Below are 18,284 nucleotides of genomic sequence, written 5' to 3' on the forward strand. Positions count from 1 at the left end.
TGCACCAAAATTTCAAACGTTCATTTCATTAAGATCAAAAGTTGTTGCTCATTAAATATCAAAACCAGTTCTCGTTTCTTACGGGGGTATTATACCACCTTTCACAGTGATCCAGGATCAGATTCTTCTTTTACATTTACAACAACACCTACTGCTGCTCCACCAACCACAAAATGGTTCTCTTGCAATATTAGACAATAGCCCAAAAGGGAAAAAATAACTCAACCTGATTGAAGAACAAGGAGGGTTAACACAAGTGCTTATTTCTTAACTTCTAGAAAAAAAAAAAAAGGTATGAAATTTCAAGCACCCCAGTAGATTGAGATTATGAGCTGAAGCAAGTGGAATCATCTTTACATGCCTCAAATTAACCTTCTCAGAAGTGTCTTCACAAGAACAGTGCCATAAAAATTCAAATGAACTGTAATTTCTGTGTGAACAGAAAGTCTGCACTTAATATTGGTAATTTACAACAGTTATCTTGTAAATCTTTCACAGCACTCTACAACTTCAGGGTAGCATTAAAAGCATATTTCTAAGCAGTTTGAAGTCTAATCCATGAGAAGATTGCTTATCTACAAAGCCACCTGCATGCTGTAATTTAGTGTTATGTTGAGAAAGGAGTCTGTAGAATATTTTAAGAGGCTTTTCTTTAATAATGTTTACAAAAATAATTTTTAAAGTATTCATCACACAACTTCCCTACCCTCAACTAGCCTATAGCCCTCCGCTAACCTTAGGGGGGGAAAAAAAAAATTATTGTTTCCCCAGGTATCTGCCTGCTGAGCAGTGGTATAACTCAATTCCTTCCTTCCATATAGCTTTCAACTTTTCTCATAGTTTCTTCCCTCATTATAGATTTTTCTTGCTCTGTTCATCCTTATAGAGAGCTACATTCTCTATCCCAGCTGCCAGTTTCCAAATCATTAAATACAGCTGGAAAACAGTAGCAGGAATACTAGCTACTTTAGGAAACTGCATAAGAAGCAGTTAAGCTTTCTGGCATCAGACAGCTGGGTCAGGTCAAACCAGTAGAACTGATATACTGGGTGAGCCCGACAACAGAAGATTCCCCAAGAGCACACCACGCGTTCAAAGACATTCAGTTTAGAGTGTCTTAACGCAGCACTGCTCAGCAGCTGAGTTGGCAGAATGTATTGTGTATGAACTCAAGCCACCCAGGGGCAAAATGGTGGCTTAACACATTTTACCTTACTATTGGGAGTGGTTAAGAACACATGCACAGCCAGCTCCGATCATCTGTGAGTGACCATGAAGGCATTATAATTGACCTTTTTTGATTTAAGGCTCCTATTCAAAACTTCAAGTGGAAAATTGTTAAAAGCCAATATAGAAATATTTATGTTCTTCAAAGAATTCCCTTAAAGAAACAGCTGATAGCCCCATATCTGTGTAAATTGCCAGCCTCTGTGCTGTCATGATACAACCTTGACTGTTGTAGAACCTCATCTGTCGGGATCTCTGTGTGCTATGCATGTGTAACACCACAGAGCATCCTCTCACATACGCCCACAAGATGTCAAGAGCAGCTTGTAAGTCATTGCACACCCTGGTGCACCCCTGCATGGGCACTGATAGCATCTGGCCTGTAATGAAACACTAGCAAAAGACTGTCCCTTAAAGGATAAATTTTATCACACAATTTTTCACCTTATCATTTCTAAGGTGAAATTTTGGTCTTGCTGTGGTCACTGGAAATTTTACAGTAGACTTGAAGGCAGCCCAAATTTCCTTTTAGTTTTTTTTTTTAAATAAAACAAAAATGCAGAAGACATATACTAACTGAAAAAAAAAAAAAGGACCAAATAAAAGCACTTTACATTATGTCTCCACAGCTAAAGGTCACAACAGAGTAAGATGAGGCACAGAATGGGGCAACTAACTTAGCAACTTCTGAGAGAGCTGCTGCTTTACCAGGAGACACTAGTAAGGCACTCTTCAGTTTAAAGAAGATAGCTGGGGAGGATATGACCGATGTCAACAAAAACTGCAAAGGCAGCAGATATGGTGAACACAGAACGGTTCTTCTACAAATCCTGCAATACTAGGCACAGTGGTGAAATTAGCAGATCAGTTTAAAACCAATAAAGGACAGCACTGCTCTGCATAGAGTACGGTGCACATCAATTGGTTGGCACAAAGTTGTGGAGACAGACAGGTCCAGCGCATTTAGGAACAGATTTGGCAAATTCATAGACAACAAGTCCACAGATACCAAATGAAATAAGCAGGGACATACTCTCCAACATCTCTAATCCAACACTTGTGGATACTGGTGGAACGTTAGGGAAAAGAGTGGCAAACAGTCATCAGGCTTGCATTAAAATCCTAAATTGCATTTCCCTGTAGACACTAACATATTACTGGGTTAGATGGTGCATTGGTTTGCCCAAGAAAGACATCTAAGTTCTTAGCTACACTGTTAAGAAACAACAAAGTCTTTTTCATTTCCCCTCCCTGGAATGGAACTTACTAGGAAGTTTTGACTAAATTCAGACTGGCTTTTCACAGGCCAATAGGAGCTGGAGCTTTTTAAGTCAAGGCTGCTGCTGGTCTTTGCAGGGGAAACTCAGCAGATCATTTCAGACTTACACACTTAAGAGGCAAACAGTCACAAGTATTAGACACCCATTTACTCCAGTATTTCTACTACAGTTTCAATCTATTTCAGTGTAGCTAGCAGGCAGAACTTAGAGCATGGCTTGTAAAGTTTATCTTGATAAAAAAAAAAAAGGCATCAAACAATGCCAGTATCCCTACATTATATGAATTTTGAGCTTGAAATTTTTAATTTTTGCAGTGTTGTTTTTTCTGGCTTACCTTCACTGCACTGAAGCAGAAAGCATATAGGACAATCAGAACCACAAAGCTTCTGGAAATGCTGTATAGTGCAGATACAAAACCAGTAGCAGCTGAAATAGAGACATAACATGTTCATTAATTTCTTCCTAAATGAGAATGTGCAATCAAAAGAGAAAAATGAAACAGCTCTTGCAACACAACAAGTACAGAGATTGAAATCAGATATTACAAAGCTGGTTGTTGAGACACAACCTTCAATGTCCTAAATGAGCTCACAAAACTGTTTACAGCTAAGACTGAAAGCCCAATGCCACTGTGCTACACGTGTTTTCCACTGAACTGAATCCCACACTATTGCTTTTTGTACTGAACATTATTTTCCAAAATATCAGTACGTTTCTTCATGTTCCTACCAAGGAGGAATGATGTGATTTACAAAACTGGCAATTTAATCCAATGTTGAGTTTTCTTCTCTCCCTTTGCTCCTAAGATATAGGCTCTTTTGTCATAGACAAAAGCATCGTAACTTACATGGTCAACGATGATTTGTACCACATTAAGACACGTGAACAAACTTAAAGGGAGAGAGAAGGATGCCAGCTGATCTCTTGCTGTAACCTCCTTTGAGAGCTTCCAGAAGCAGTGTAAGAAAAGCGACCAGACAGAATTAGGGGTTCAGAAGGGCTACAAAATCATACCCTAATTAGGGTTCAAATATACACTAGAATCATCACTGCTGATAGGAGGAAGACTTTATCCCACACATTATTTCCTCTAGATCTGTTGTAGTATTTATGACACAAAAAGCCAAGAACAACCTTATCACCTGTACTAGCTTTAACCACTTGCCAAAGGCTATGTCTACAGGAGCAAGCAGAATGATGCAATAAGCGTAGGCCTGTGGAATGAAAAGTGGTGAGAATCTCATATCCATGACAGAGGTGTTTGAAGTGCCTTACTAGTCTGCAGCCACAGACGTTATGCTCATTAGTGTTTGGAATGCCACAACTGCACCCTTACAGTGCATCTTTCTTTTAAGTTTCATCCAAATGGAATCCAGTTTGCATACTCTGTCATCATTCCATGACTAGAAACAACACGTGGCAAGTGGGAACAAGGAGGAAGTTTTTTTCAGATCCAAACTAAGATGACAGTATAGATACATCTCAACCTTCTCTGTTACTTAAGCTATACAGATAAACAGAAAAACCTACTACCAACAAAAAAAAAAAAAAAAAAGCAAGGGCCTTGTTTAATCTCTGACTGAAATAACACCAAAAAAACTCACATCCAATATCTTATGAATATGCCTTACTACGGAACAAAGAAAACATTTTTATATTTTTTAAATGGGGTTTTAACAGAATTTTTTTTTTTCTTTATACATACAGTAAAGATTCACATTAGATATGCCAGGAAAGAGCTCTTCAGTGTCAATCACATTCTGCAGCTTATAGCACAACTTGTATATAACTCTTAAAAAAACCCAAAACAACTAATCAAGGGGGTCTTATTATATCACCCCACTGTTATACAAATACCATTAGCTGTTAGACGTTTAACATGTACTGTGCTTTAAAACAGGCAATAATATAGTCTAATCTAAGATTATAAACCCAGAAAGGGATAGATCAGGCTGACTACTTACCAGAACCACCAAAAAGCAACATGTCTATCTGCTCCAAAAGATATATACAGAAGGTGTTGATTTGAGGGAAAAGACCAAGGAGAGAAATTGCAGGAAAGCAATACAAAAACACTGAAGAGGAAAAAAAAAAATCTATGTTAAAACACAGTAATACATCACAACGTATGGAGAACAGAGAAAGATGCAACAATTTTTATTCTGTTATGATGCAATAAATTCTGAAGATTACTCAAGTGAGCATATCCTAACCTTAGCAGCAATGATTACACTTTTCTTCTCACATATCCAAAGTAAATTATGCTATTTTACATGCAAGAAACTAAAGATCAGAGGTTAACTAAGCTTTATTTTGGATAAAAGCAGCAGCAGGAAAAAATGCATGATGTAACCTCCTTACTGCTTCTCAAATACTTTTGAAGTTGTTATTTGTTCTATTTTTAATTTGTAGACTTTGGAGCTTCCTCTTTGAATCTGAGATGGTTCCAGCTCAGGTGGAACAATTCAATATAAACAAACAAAAAATATTTTAATGGATAAGATCCTAAATACCTTGGCTGTTACAGTATCCTGCCTCCGCCAGCTATCAACAGCATACACTCAAAGCAGCAATGTAAAAATGGGACAAACTAGAGTGAAACTTTCCCAGAGTATTTCCCCATCTTCCAGAAGGATGGACCCTGACTTTGCAGTAGTGAAAGAATCTTAAAAACAACAAAGAAACCTAGGGGCAAAACCTAGTCTGACATCTTTACACAGTCTCTTTCTAGACAGAAATGCTAATTTCAATGGCTGCCTTACAGTCAAGGAAAAGCATCAGTCATAATTCAGGTAATTGTGCTGCTAGTCCTATGTTTGCTTCCCACCATTTCTCATTTCCATCCATTTACTCTTAGCTCCATTCTAGAAAATGCTGGGCACGGTTGCCTAGGCAAAGCATCTAACCACACTCTTGACCAAGTCTCTGAGACTGTCAGCTTTCAAGGATACATGCATCATTTAATCACATTCTTACTGCTTTGTTGCACTAGTACCAGGTTGTTCTGCATGATGAAGGACAGAGATGTGTCAGCCGCCATTCCTTCACAAACAAGTATGTATTTGTCAGTTTACATGCTAGGAACACTGCAGCTTCCTCCTATTCATTCCCATAACAAAAACAAATTACACAAATCTCTAATACAACTTATAGTCCTCCCCACCCCAGTCCAGTTCTAAGAAGGTAACAATAGGACTTTTGTTCTCTGTTGAATGTTACTTTAACATTTTACTCCCAGCTCCTCTTACTAATGCATCTTGTGCTAAAATAAAATAGACTGAATTTGATCTGACAGCTTATCTCTTCATCATATTATACACTACTGCTATCTAATATTGTAAATCTTGCTGAGGAAGTCAACCACAGGACAAAGAATGACATACTCAAGTATTAAACACAGACACGGCTCACTTAAGTATACTTGCGCTCACAATGCACCCTTCATCATGACTTCCTGCCACTGGAACAAGTCATACCTACTCAAGAACAGGAGGAAACACTGTCTTCTCAATCTTTTATCTGCATATGCCATTATTAATCTCCGCTTTCTTTACTACTCTGCTCTTTTTTTCAATATTCCACCAAGCCATAGCAAGCCAAGCAAGGACCACTCTTGAAGATGGGATGACAGCAAACAGCCTAGCAGGCCATGTGGACTTGTCACAGAAACTATCCCAAAAACTCACAGATCTTGTTCCCTGGGCAAAGGACTTGCAGAACTGCCAGAACTCAAACTAATGCCTGGACTGCAGCAACTTCAGAAAAAGCCAAATAAGAGCAGGGGAAGGGAGGACAAGACCAGAGACATTACCCTGACAGTACACCAAATATATAGGGGTGAACATAAACAAGGATGGAAAAGCTGGCTCACTACAGCAGTGTCCTCACCTCACCTTCTCTCTATTAATACCGTGAATAACCCTAACAACTTCTTTAGCTAAGGTAGCTTTGTTTATCTTATCGTGCAAAGGAGCATACCAGAGAGGAACATAAATAGTTGTCACTTAGAAAAGGACTGAATTTAGGAGCAGCAGTTTTCCTTGGGGGAAGCAGACAATAAAAGTAACCAATTCGTCAGCTGGAACTGCATTATGCATTCCAGAAAGAATTTGTTTAAGCATCACATTTCCACACAGAACGCCACCTTCAAGAGCTGGACCATGAAAAGATGCTTATGTGAGCTGATGGCATTTAATACTACAGTTTTAAAGTTTCCTCTAAAGGATTAGCTGCCACATAAATGTAGGAGGGACACAAAAATTTTTTAGTCTGGAAACTTTGGGTCTTTTGATAAATATAGAAAGAGAACTCAGTGGCAATGTCACTGCAAACATTTCAGAAGTTTAGAAAATTATTATTTTTTTAAAAATAAATTATCTGTGCACTAGTCCGTTTGCTGTGTAATAAACCATGCTCTTTTACAGGGGAAAAATAAAAGACATCGTTCCAGTGGGAACTAGGCTTTTTGTTCTCCCCCTCCTGAACACAGGAGGTACTTATCTACTGGTTAAATGGTTTCATCACAAGAACTATCATGCATGAAGTCACTTTAGTCACTAACCACATGTGTAACACCTAGTGGCTGAGGTTGGCTCTGTCTGTGCCCTTACTCACACCACATATATTCATCTAGCAAAAAGGTCAACTGAAATAAGGAATTCAAGATTAAAACCATAGTCAGAATGAATCAAAACCATGATTCCCCAACTAATAATAAATAATAAATCCATATCAGAACCATCATAAATTTAAACTAAAATCAGAATTGGATCCTAAATAGATCGCTTGCAAAGAAACGGACCTGTTAGAAACCACATTTCTTAAGTAGGTTGCACATTAATAAATTTCCACCAATTAACAGATTTCTTTTATAACCTTCTTTGAAGTCTTTAATCACAGTATGCTATGCAGCATCACACTAGTTCTTTGATAAGCCCTTTCTATGATATCCATCATTTTAGCTTCTTACTGTAGTAAACACCTGAAATAAAAGACTTTTCCTTTCCTTAGTATTTGTATAGTCAAAAATCCTTTGATTTCCAAACATATCAACTCTGATTACTACAATAAATTATGGGCAAAATATAAATTAAAAAGTCACCCTATGATGGCAAACCAATAAAGGGATACCAAAAATACCTAGTAAACAGTCAGAAACGCAGAACAATAGCAATGCTTCACTGGTATTCAGTGGGGCCTGCTCCTCTCCTGACTCTGACCTGAACAATCACTTCTATACCTCCAGTGCCTATGGGGATCTATACTCAAATTACAGCAAGATGCTAGAGGATGCCAAACTGCTGTGGCTTACAGAAGCAGCTGCACTGTGAACACTTGCAGGATTTCATAGCAACCAGAAGCTGGGACGCCTACCAAGACAAAGCAAGGAATAGCCAAAACACAGCACCAAACATCACCTGAATAAATACACCTTGGCAAAATAAGAACAGGGGACAAGCAAAGCAAAATGGTTCTTTTCTCATTAAACAGATGCCAGCTGAGGAGATAAGCCTCTATTTTCCCTCTCCCCCCACCCCTTTCTGGCTGTTTCAAGAACCTGTTCTACCATCTCATCCGAGGTCAGTCAAAATTAGAACATTTATAACCACACTTTGTCTTCTTACACTAGTTGCTATAGCTTTTCATTTATCTCTATCCCAAGCGTCATTTAAGATTCTTGTTGAATTATTTATCAGCATTTTTACTGTTCACCTTTGACAGGCAGAGAAAATAAGATGTAAGAAGAAACTTTAATGAGACCAAAGGAAAGTAATGAAAGAAGCTAATGAAAATAAGTGAGATGCAGGTTTTCGTTATTCCCCTGTTTCTGGTGAGAAGGATTGGGAGTCAATGAACCCATATAAAGAACCAGAAGGGTTTCCTAAAAATAGTATGCCTTTCAGGCAGTAGTAGCCTGACTTGAGTATAGCAAAAAACAGGAACAACACTCGTAGGTGAACTAAGACCTCAAAGGTCATATGCCTTTATATAACTAAGTTTTTTCCCCTATTACATACAGTAGGTTTTCCTAGTTCTAAATTAACAAACCACCAGTTTATCTTTGGTACACTGACAAAGCTCTCAGAAAGTTTACACAATTTCTACAGTTCAACTTTTTTCTACTTCACACCTAACAGTCTCACACTACTTGACCCAAATCCTGCCCAGCACTTGCATCTGTGACACCACTGGAGCAGCATCACATTTACAGGCTGCAAGTACACAACAGGAAGAAGTGTCCTGACAGAACAGAGTATTTCCAGCTGTGGCCACTCCAAATTAGTGCCAAAGGCTCATCAGTCCTGTTTTGGGGCAATATCTGAATGTCCTCAGCTATCTCAGAACATGATTCCACAAGGAAACAAGTTGGAAGAGCTGTGGCAGAATGGTCACTCCTCACTAACTCATCACATGGACAGCAAGATTAAACTAAGTGAGGAAAAGTGTGTTCTTCAGGAGTGGAAGAATGTCTATCGAGGACTTGGCATGGATTAGCTTCCAGCCATTAAATTTAAAACTTGGCTTATTCTGCAGTAACTGGTCTGCACAGACAAGCCCTTACAAAGATTAACTGCATTTCACAGATGATGTCTTTTGCTAATAACATCAGTGACTGTTAGTTTTCTATAGAGACTTTTCTATGAGCCTCATTTCATTAAGAACTCCTTTTACGTAAGGGAAGGTTGCCAGCTGCCCCCTGCCCCTGTCTTAAGTCATTCCAAATGTTTCTATCAATTTGAGTTAGAGTTGTACCTCCATAACATGTATTTGATTGTCAGCATGGGAAAACACAGGCTTCCCCAGCTCATGCTTAATTCATTTTTACAGTCCAAGGCAAAATACTGACTCACCTATTACGTGGTCTCTGGCTGACTGGAGAGATCTAGGTGAAAAGAGCTTCAAGCCATACATTGTATAAACTGGAGGATTTGTGTCTTTAGATCCAGCATCTAGCAGCAAAATAAGGCCACACAATATACAAAAATATACAGGTCTGCTATAGGTTATGATCTTATTGTGCCCCTGGAAAAAAAAAAAAGAGATGAAAAAAGATAAAAACTGTTACAATTTTGTATTTATTCTCCTACTGCATGCACTGCATTAAACTAAAGAGAGGGCCAGGATTCAGAGAAAATATTTTAATGACTTATACACACTAATTAATAATAAAAATGTTACAAGGTATTTTATTTTCTCCAGAGGAGACTTCCAAAAGGCACAAAAAGCAGTTAAGACTAACTTCAACAACCATTTATGCTTTTGAAAAATCTAACCTTTTAGACCTTTCAAAACACACTGATTGCAAAAGTCATCATTTTCAGTGTGAAAAAAAACAAAACAGTCTGTCTGAACCTTCCTTTTCAACAGAAAAATATTTTTTCTCTATATTACTTCTCTTTGCATGAATGTTGCTTCAGGTATCTTAGTTTTATTTTTCTTTTATTAAATATAAAACTAATTTTTAATCAGATCTTGGAAAGTAAAAAAAATTGCAGAGCACTTCCTAGGTGCAGTGTGAGACATGGAGATTGACTTTCTTTTTTTTTTCCCCACCAATACAATTAAATTTTTTTTAAATTTGAACCACTTAACAGGGTCCCTCCTGGAAGGAGTGACACTCATCAGCAGTTTCTGGTCTCTCTTTCATACAGCATTTTGAATGCTGAACCAAAGGAATTAATATGTGGAAGGATCTTTACCTTTCATCTTTCATACACCTCTCTCACATGAGTGATTCACACTAGCCCTACAAAATACTGCTGTGTGGCTGCGGGCCAGGGAAAGTAACAGATGCTTCAAAAAATTCCTAGTAGTTCTCCTTGTAGCAAGCTTAAGGGTAAAAAAAGGCATTTTAAACACTGCTGCGTCAGAAGATTCCTCGAGTGTAAAAAGCCAGGAGCAAAGTGACAAGAATTCAGGTTTGTCCTGCATAAAGGTGCTGTGAAACTGTTATTTGCAAAATCTAATTTAAGCGAGTATAATAAAAGAACATTTCTTTGGAGTCTACTCACTGATTTGACACAGTGGCTGTATTTGCTTGGCTGCCAGCCCAGCCTATATGTTACCATTGCTAGTAACTGATCTCTACTCTCGTTGGGGATCGATCAGCTCACGTTGTGGCAGATTGCAGGGAACTGGCAGGCTTATATTGTGCCTCAATCCATGGAATATGAATCAGACTGAAAGATCCTAGCTGTTTGATCAGAGCTTCAATTTTTCTAATGCCTTTTGTTGTTGTTGTTTAAATAAGCTACTCACCCATGAAAAAAATCAAAGGAGAATTGGAAAAATAAAAATCTGACTGAAAAAAAAAAAAATCACACATAAAATATTACTTTCTGGCTGTTTTTAAACTTCAGTTCATTTATTTTAAATATGAGCTATGCCTTAGGAAAAGAAACTAGTAAATATTGCATCTAAACACTTCCTTAATGATTTATATCCTGATATATTCTCCAAACCAGCCTATTTTATCACATCATTATAATTTTTGTCTTATCTCTTGAATTATGGAACTCAGGTTTTATTTTTGCATGGTAATTACTTGAATGCAGTTGGGTAAAGCTGAGTCGATGACTAGAAGTCCAGAGGTTCAGCTCCACACACCTTTCAGTTCCAAGCAGAACACCGACATACTCAGGGTCACAGTGGATATTTAATTCATACTTCTAAAGTAGTTCAGTGTGCTGGCTGAAGAACTGACTGAAAGTTAGGGCTTAAAGGCTTGTAGCAAATGAGGCTACATCTCGCTGGCGACCGGCCACCGATGTCATTCCTCAGGGCCCAACTCTAGTGCCAGTTCTGTTCAATGTATTTACCAACTATATAAACTACCCTATCCTGCACTCTCCTTCAGAAGACTTTACATAATGAAGCAGTATTCCTTTTATATTTTACATCTCTTTCGTTGAACAATCAGTTATTTCTTGGATGATAAAAATTTCAGTAAAAACTCCTCCTTTCCCCCTATTTGCCAAAAAAATGTCACTGACTTTTTCAAGTATATGTTTCTCATGAGTATGTTTCAGATACATATTCACATCCCACAAACACAGCACTGGTGTATCTTGTATTTTGACAAAAATATTAAGATTTTCAACAAAGATAGAATAATTTCACAAAAATTCTCATTTAATAATATATCATTTTTGACTGCAAAGCATTTTGATGGGGACATTTCAGAAAGATCTAATGATTTTTTGTTTGTGGGTTCACACACACAAGAGGAATAAAGACAGAAGGCTTTATATAAAAAGAAAAGTGCATGTGCTCAGTTTTACAGAGAAGCTTACAGGACAAATTAAAAATACTTTTTAGGTGCCTTATGGAATTTATGAAACTGCCTATGAATAGCTACCCAGCAGAGTTAGTTATCTGCTTTGGCAGGTAATGGGACCGAGACGATGAAGTTATGCAAGTGATTCTGTAAATCTCATTAAGAGCATGACTGCAACCTTTCAAAGCTCAAATGCCTTTGTAAACCTGAGCTACCAGCTCCCAACAGTTAAGAACTGGAAAGGCTAAAGCACAGGCTGACAGAAAAATTAAGCTCATCTTGTAGCAAGCAACAGTACTAAACCTGCAGTGACAATAAATACCCGTAGCCAGCATTAGCCGTAGAACCTGGAATGTTCCAGCTTGAACACCAAACTATTATCACAATTCAATGAGTATAAAGGAATACAAAATTCAAAACATTAGCCAAGTTAGGTTCTTCTCTTGACAACGAAAATCATCCCTTATCATAGTGACAGTATCACAGGCAATACAGTGTTCAACTCAGGGACTCTAGCTGTCACAGCATGGTATAGGGGTCAAAAAATAAATCTTATCCTCAACAGAACTGTACCAGCCTACCAAATTTCATAGGCTTTATTCAGTGAGCTCTTCCTCAGCTCCAGAAAGTGAATACACTTGTGCTCAGAATCAGTTCAGAACAACAGCTTATGCACCCCTAAGCACTGTGTTTTCTGAATTCACTGGGTGGTGTTTTTAAAGGAGAGCCTTTCAAAATGGTATAGGCTGGGGATGTCAGTTACATCAAACAGTAATGAAGTCTGCAAGTGAGAGATAGGGAAGAAGTTTGGAACCTCCCTAGTAAGCATGGATAACAAAGCATTAGTGGCTACTCATGGATTCAAGAAACTAATTCAGTGTGCAAATCTGTGGTCTGCAATGGTTTGTTTCACACTGAAAAAAAATCTCATCTACATTTTCATTCATGGGCATGGTACTGATCATTCTTTAATCCCTCTACTGTTCTGCATCCTTACATTAACATCAAGAAACATTATTCTCTTTAATTTTAATGTAGTCACATGAATTATGGAACAGTACAAGGAGTATCTTTTCTCACCTTCTTGTTGTCTTATTTTTGTGGTGCTTACTAGCTCAAGCAAGACTTGACAAATATCTACTGTGTTAAAAAGATAAAATGTAGAAATACCTAATCTATTTTAACTTGGCGTATAATGGCTCCCATCTTTAAAACCCTTTGTGGAAAAACTCTAAATTTACTTCCATTGGAGTTCATGTGGCGCACCAAAAAGTTTGCAAGAAAAACATCCCTGATAGAGTTTTAGGAAAGGATATGAAAAATAGCAATACACCTATTGTTACTTTGCTACACTGCTGTGTGACTTACAGCAATACTGTGAATAATACTTGTAACACTATTGTGGGAGTCTGAAACGCAAACCTGGATTCTGCACAAAAAAAAAAGGTTCTGTTTAAACTTCAGTTACTTTGTCTTTAATACTGTAAAAAAACATGTGCTAGATAGCTTTATAATGAAGTTTTCATTAAACTGTTTACCACCCACTTTAAACAAAAGTACACCCTACCCATGTCTGGATAAGCACGAATGATTTGATTATAGTTTACATTATTATGTCTAGACATGTTCTAGTTGAACTGGCAAATATTTTAGTCCCCCAAAATCCCACATTTTCACCAAGGTAGGAAAATTTCTTTAATACATTGAAAATATTAGCCTACAATGTATAAGTTACTGTTCATTAGCCTTTCTTACTTATTATGCAGACAGCCATTTCCTGTTAATGCATTACAACTAATAACACCATAAGTTCATCCCATAATAAAATGGCATGGAAAAGAAACTAAGAATCTTCTGAAATTCATCTCAGAGAAATGTGTAGCATACACTTGTATATAACTTCAGTTTCAAGTTCAGCCTGTATTTGTAGCCTTTAAACTGACAAAAATAATTGCTCCCTGCCAAAGGGAAATGCGCCGGCACACCCCCAGCGTTCACCACACTATTTTTGAACCTGAGGGAAGAGAGGGGTCCTCAAAAACATTCCAAGAGCTAAGTAAGAAACACGAGCAACTAGGCAGCTGGTGTAAAAGCTAGCAAAGGACCTCATAACCACCGAAATATCTTCCAAGACCTGCAAATCAAAAGAGCTGCGACACTGTGGCAGGTAGAAGGGTCAGTCTGCAGTTGTAAGATGATGCTCCAAACCAGCCCCGTAATGAGGACAGACTTGCTAACGAGCTGGTTCTTTGAAAGGTGGCTGTCACCATCAGAGTTCTGTTTCTTGCATCTACTCAACAGACAAATAGCAACCAGCAAAGGTCTTCACAGCCTGCATTCACCCACAGATTTGGCCATTTCTTCAGGACACAAACACAGAAACTGTGACCATACTGTAACAAAGGGAAAACACCTGTTCGCTTTGATGAGATAAGAATACTATTGAGAAATACATCTGCAACACCAGATTTAAAAAAAAAAAATTAAAAAAATCGATCATTTATCTCAACAAGAAAAACAATTTAAAGACAGAACTGACCAATAACTGATCTGCTAATCTGTAACTTCTGCTGTTTTCAGCCACTGTTTCTAAAGGAAAACCAATAAACCACAAGATTGAATTTCAGCAAACTAGTCCAGACACATTTGGTTTTACTGCATATTGTAACTTAAAGAAAAAGCATTTTTATAATAGCAGTGATGCATTCGAATAGCTTAAAATTAAACATAGTTACAGAGTCTCAAAATCACAAACATCTTGCTCATTTTCATAAATCACCTAAAACAGCAAACTACTTATACCTGTGTTTCACTGAACACCCAGCTGTTTCACAGTACATAAGTGATAATAAAGGAAAAAAACCTGTTCTGCTGGCTGAGACTTACATGAACTGGTGAAGCAGGATCAGGTTGAACGCTCTAAAAAGAAAACAGAAAAAAAAGTTTGCTTACAGGATTTTGCCTTAGTAGAAGTTAGAAGAGAATTCAGCAATTGGATATGAACTTGTGCCCTACCTTTAGGAGAGAATATTGGCAGCTGGCCATCACAAGACAGAACAACAGAACCCAAATGTCTTTACAGAAGCCTTGATTCAGAGTCAGGAATCCAAGAAGTGAAACAAGAACTACTAGAAGGACAGCAAATACATTCTCCTTAATATCTTCTGTCCTATGTGAATAAAAGTGTTGAAAGAAGTACAAATATTTATATATTCATTAGAGCAAGGCATGTCCATTTGCAGCTGGCATGAACTGTAACCGCTGGAGCTATCAGAGTTTACAGGATCTGAGGTTTTCCTCTCAAAACTACATTTCCATGTTAAACAGTATTTCACCCTTGTGCCAAAGACCTTATCTACTATGACAGCTAAAATGTATAGGGGGAAAAAAAAAACCAAACACATGCAGTGAAGTCCAACACCCTCCAATCTCACTTCCCAAAAAGAATTCCACAGTGGGGCTGATTTGAACGTAGGCAAGTGTATATTTATACAAAACCAAACCAAACAAACTAACTTTGAAAAACAAACAAAAAAACCCCAAACTCAACAAACAACACCCAAACCCTTTTAAATGTGGAAATAAGGCATTCATTTAATGAAAACTGTGTCTGACAAAGAATTTGATGAAAGACCAAATCTGTCATCTGATATTTTATTCGTTTTATCTATTCTATTAGGACATGGAAGCTGAGATAAAAAACAATGTTAAAATTCAGACTAATACAAAAGAGTTTATCAGCAGAGGCTTTCCATGCAACTGAAAAACAGAGATAAGACAACTGAGATAAGTATCTATTTGCTCTGGACCCAAGCTCCCTGACTCAAAAGCCTGATTCCTGCAGCATGCAAAACTGCTGTCTGAAATTTCTGCTTTGGAGCCCGTATTAGCATATATGACATAGCACCCACTCAAAAGCAGAGAAAGGAGAGCCAGCAGCCATTAGGTATGTAGACTATCATGTTTTAAGGTCCTAGTAACCCAGCAGATTACTACATGAGGTTTAATAGCAAGGTGTACTGCCTGAAGAGTCGATGCCAAATGAAACTTAGGGACTATAAAAAGAAGAGATGCCAAGACAAGACATTTTCTCAAAATAAATAAACCTGAACTAGAACAGAGGGAGCAGCTAAAAGATCTCTGTCTGAAAATCACTATTTTTTATTTTTTTTTTAAAGACTGGAGTACTTGTTTCACGATACCCTGGGATCCTTCCATGTTTGTATGTTTGCACAAAATCCTATTTTTCTCATCAGAAAGCTCAGAACGAATGGATCCAACAGCTTAGAGTCAAATTAAATACCATTCTACAGGCCTGATTCAAAGACTGCTTGACTTTGGATGAAGGGTAGCGAGAACCACCCAAAGAACCCCCAAGAGAAATATTTTTCTTCAATTTAAAGCAAACAACCCTCTATCTACTCAACCTGAAAATAAGACTGTAATAAAATTCTCAGTTTTTCCTTTCTCTAGTGGTCTGCACTGCTCTAGGGACATGTGGAGCCACCCACTGTAACACTTCATAGAGCTGCATTTAAAAAAAAAAAAAAAAAGCAGCTTACCTGTCCAATAACGCCAACAAGGCAAGACGATCATACCAGATTTTAATCCATTTGCCAGGGAATATAATAAATTTGTAAAACTGCCTGTTCAGTTTCCGTTGTGCTGAAGAACATGAAGAAACCTCAGGGTCCTGGCTGGGTTGCTTTAAAAACAAAGCAGAAATACACAAAACTTTTTCACACTGACATACAGCTGGTTTAGAAGGCCAAATTTACATGAAATTTCAGGTTTATTTTGTTCTGTTTTTTTTCCTTAAAAGGGATAGTGGAAAAATATTTATTTTCTTAGTTTTAAATTAGAAAACAAAATACAGCACTAGCTTAATTATTGCAGATGGACAGAAGCTATTTCAATTGTGGAGTAGTGATAATATGCTTTAAACATAAGTAGTAAATGTTAATTTTTTAAAAAATTATTTTTTAGTCCAAATCAGCTGCTTTCTTTTTAAAGACTCTTTTTAAAGTTTCTTTTTAAAGATTTTTTGATGTATCAGGCTAATTATGCCATGATGGAAAACCACACAAGGTAGGATAAATTCATGCCTTTAATAAAAAAAAAAAAAAAATCAAGTAGGCTTTAAGGCCTAGAGGCATCACTTATTAACTCTCCTTTCAGAACACAGCTTTATCTTTGCTGAGATGTTTTTAATACCACATCAGATGTGCACCCTCAAGAACAGCAAGAGGAGAAAAAAAAAATTTGCAAACCAGCTCAAACAGTATAAACATCACTGTTTTAAGACTCTCTAATCTTAACATCACAATCATAAATCCATAAATTTGAATACTGCTTTTGTCAGATTCTAAGGCCTTTTCTTCTTTTCTGTTTGAACTACAGCATTTCAGATTTTCTGCAACTCTATACCCGCACTCCTTCACCAACACTTGTAGGGAGGGAGGCTTATCTACAGACCATCATCCAAGCCTGCAGAACTAGACAACAGAACAAAAGAAAAACTCTGCAATGTAGTGATTTCTTTCCAAGGTAAACCAAAACTGACTCTTTCCGGGGTGGGGAGGGAACAAATAGTTTATTTTTCTTTTAAGAATTTGAGATTTCTACTCATTATAAAGTACTGTGGTTTTCAACCTCCTTCTAGCCCTCCCCTCTGTTAAAGATAATTAATCAACATTGGGTAAAAAAAAAAAATCTATTATAGAACTCTAGGCAATGTTTATGTTAGAATTATGTGTTATATTAACTTTCCTAATCAGAGAAAGGAATTTCTGTATGAAATAACTGATCATCATCTTGATTTGTAACTGTTAGCAAAATACAGGAACTTAAACCACCTGTCCACCTGCACAAAGGAATTGTTTCATTTTCTCTCAGATTACTGGAATAATTTCTAATCTTCACTTTCCAGGAAAAGGATTTTTACATATAATTTATAGGTAACTTAATGTATTGCTGCACGTCAGCTGGGAACCCACTTGTTAACATCCTCAGTCTGCTAGGAAATGTGAGGTGAAACAGGCTAGCTTAAGCTTCAGAGAAAAATTCAAGTTGATGCATTTTCATCTGCAGCTTCCAGTTGTCTGAAAGAGTGCAGCCACGCAGCACTGGGTAGCTCAGCCACTATCAGCACAGGACAGGAACTCACTCATGTTTCTGGGCATTCAGACGTGCAAGGAGATCCTGGGCTGTTCAGCATTCTTTCATTTATTAACAACCCTGAGTAAAAGCTGTGAGGCTGAGTCCAATCCCTTCATCACACTGATTTTAAAAGTTAAAAGTAGTTTAGGTATTCCAAATTTTTATATTTCTTTTACCACTTTAAAAAGCCACTTAATGATTTTTTTCTTTTAAAATGCCCCACTCCGTATATTTTAAAGCATTACAGTTGCTAATACTGGCACAGTTTTGCTTCTTTTGGGTCCTATTTCCCAATAGAAGGTAACGTGAAACTCCATCAACTGCAGTCAGTAACTTCACTC

At 37.4% G+C, this 18,284-nt stretch overlaps 1 protein-coding gene across 1 annotated transcript in view; it reads right to left on the reverse strand.

Moving 5' to 3' along the window:
- Window positions 1–18,284, reverse strand: part of PCNXL2 (pecanex-like 2 (Drosophila)) — a gene marked incomplete at its 5' end in the record, with an annotated part of 143,433 nt that overhangs the window by 92,206 nt on the left and 32,943 nt on the right. Inside the window, 6 exons of the mRNA XM_008939937.1 lie at window positions 2,842–2,933; window positions 4,472–4,582; window positions 9,359–9,530; window positions 14,671–14,703; window positions 14,800–14,953; window positions 16,347–16,489. Of these exons, the coding sequence (XP_008938185.1) occupies window positions 2,842–2,933; window positions 4,472–4,582; window positions 9,359–9,530; window positions 14,671–14,703; window positions 14,800–14,953; window positions 16,347–16,489 (705 nt within the window). The remainder of the gene's footprint in view (window positions 1–2,841; window positions 2,934–4,471; window positions 4,583–9,358; window positions 9,531–14,670; window positions 14,704–14,799; window positions 14,954–16,346; window positions 16,490–18,284) is intronic.

This window comes from Merops nubicus, unplaced genomic scaffold (assembly GCF_000691845.1).
Source record: "Merops nubicus isolate BGI_N331 unplaced genomic scaffold, ASM69184v1 scaffold4265, whole genome shotgun sequence".
In the NCBI taxonomy this organism is placed as follows: Eukaryota; Metazoa; Chordata; class Aves; order Coraciiformes; family Meropidae; genus Merops; species Merops nubicus.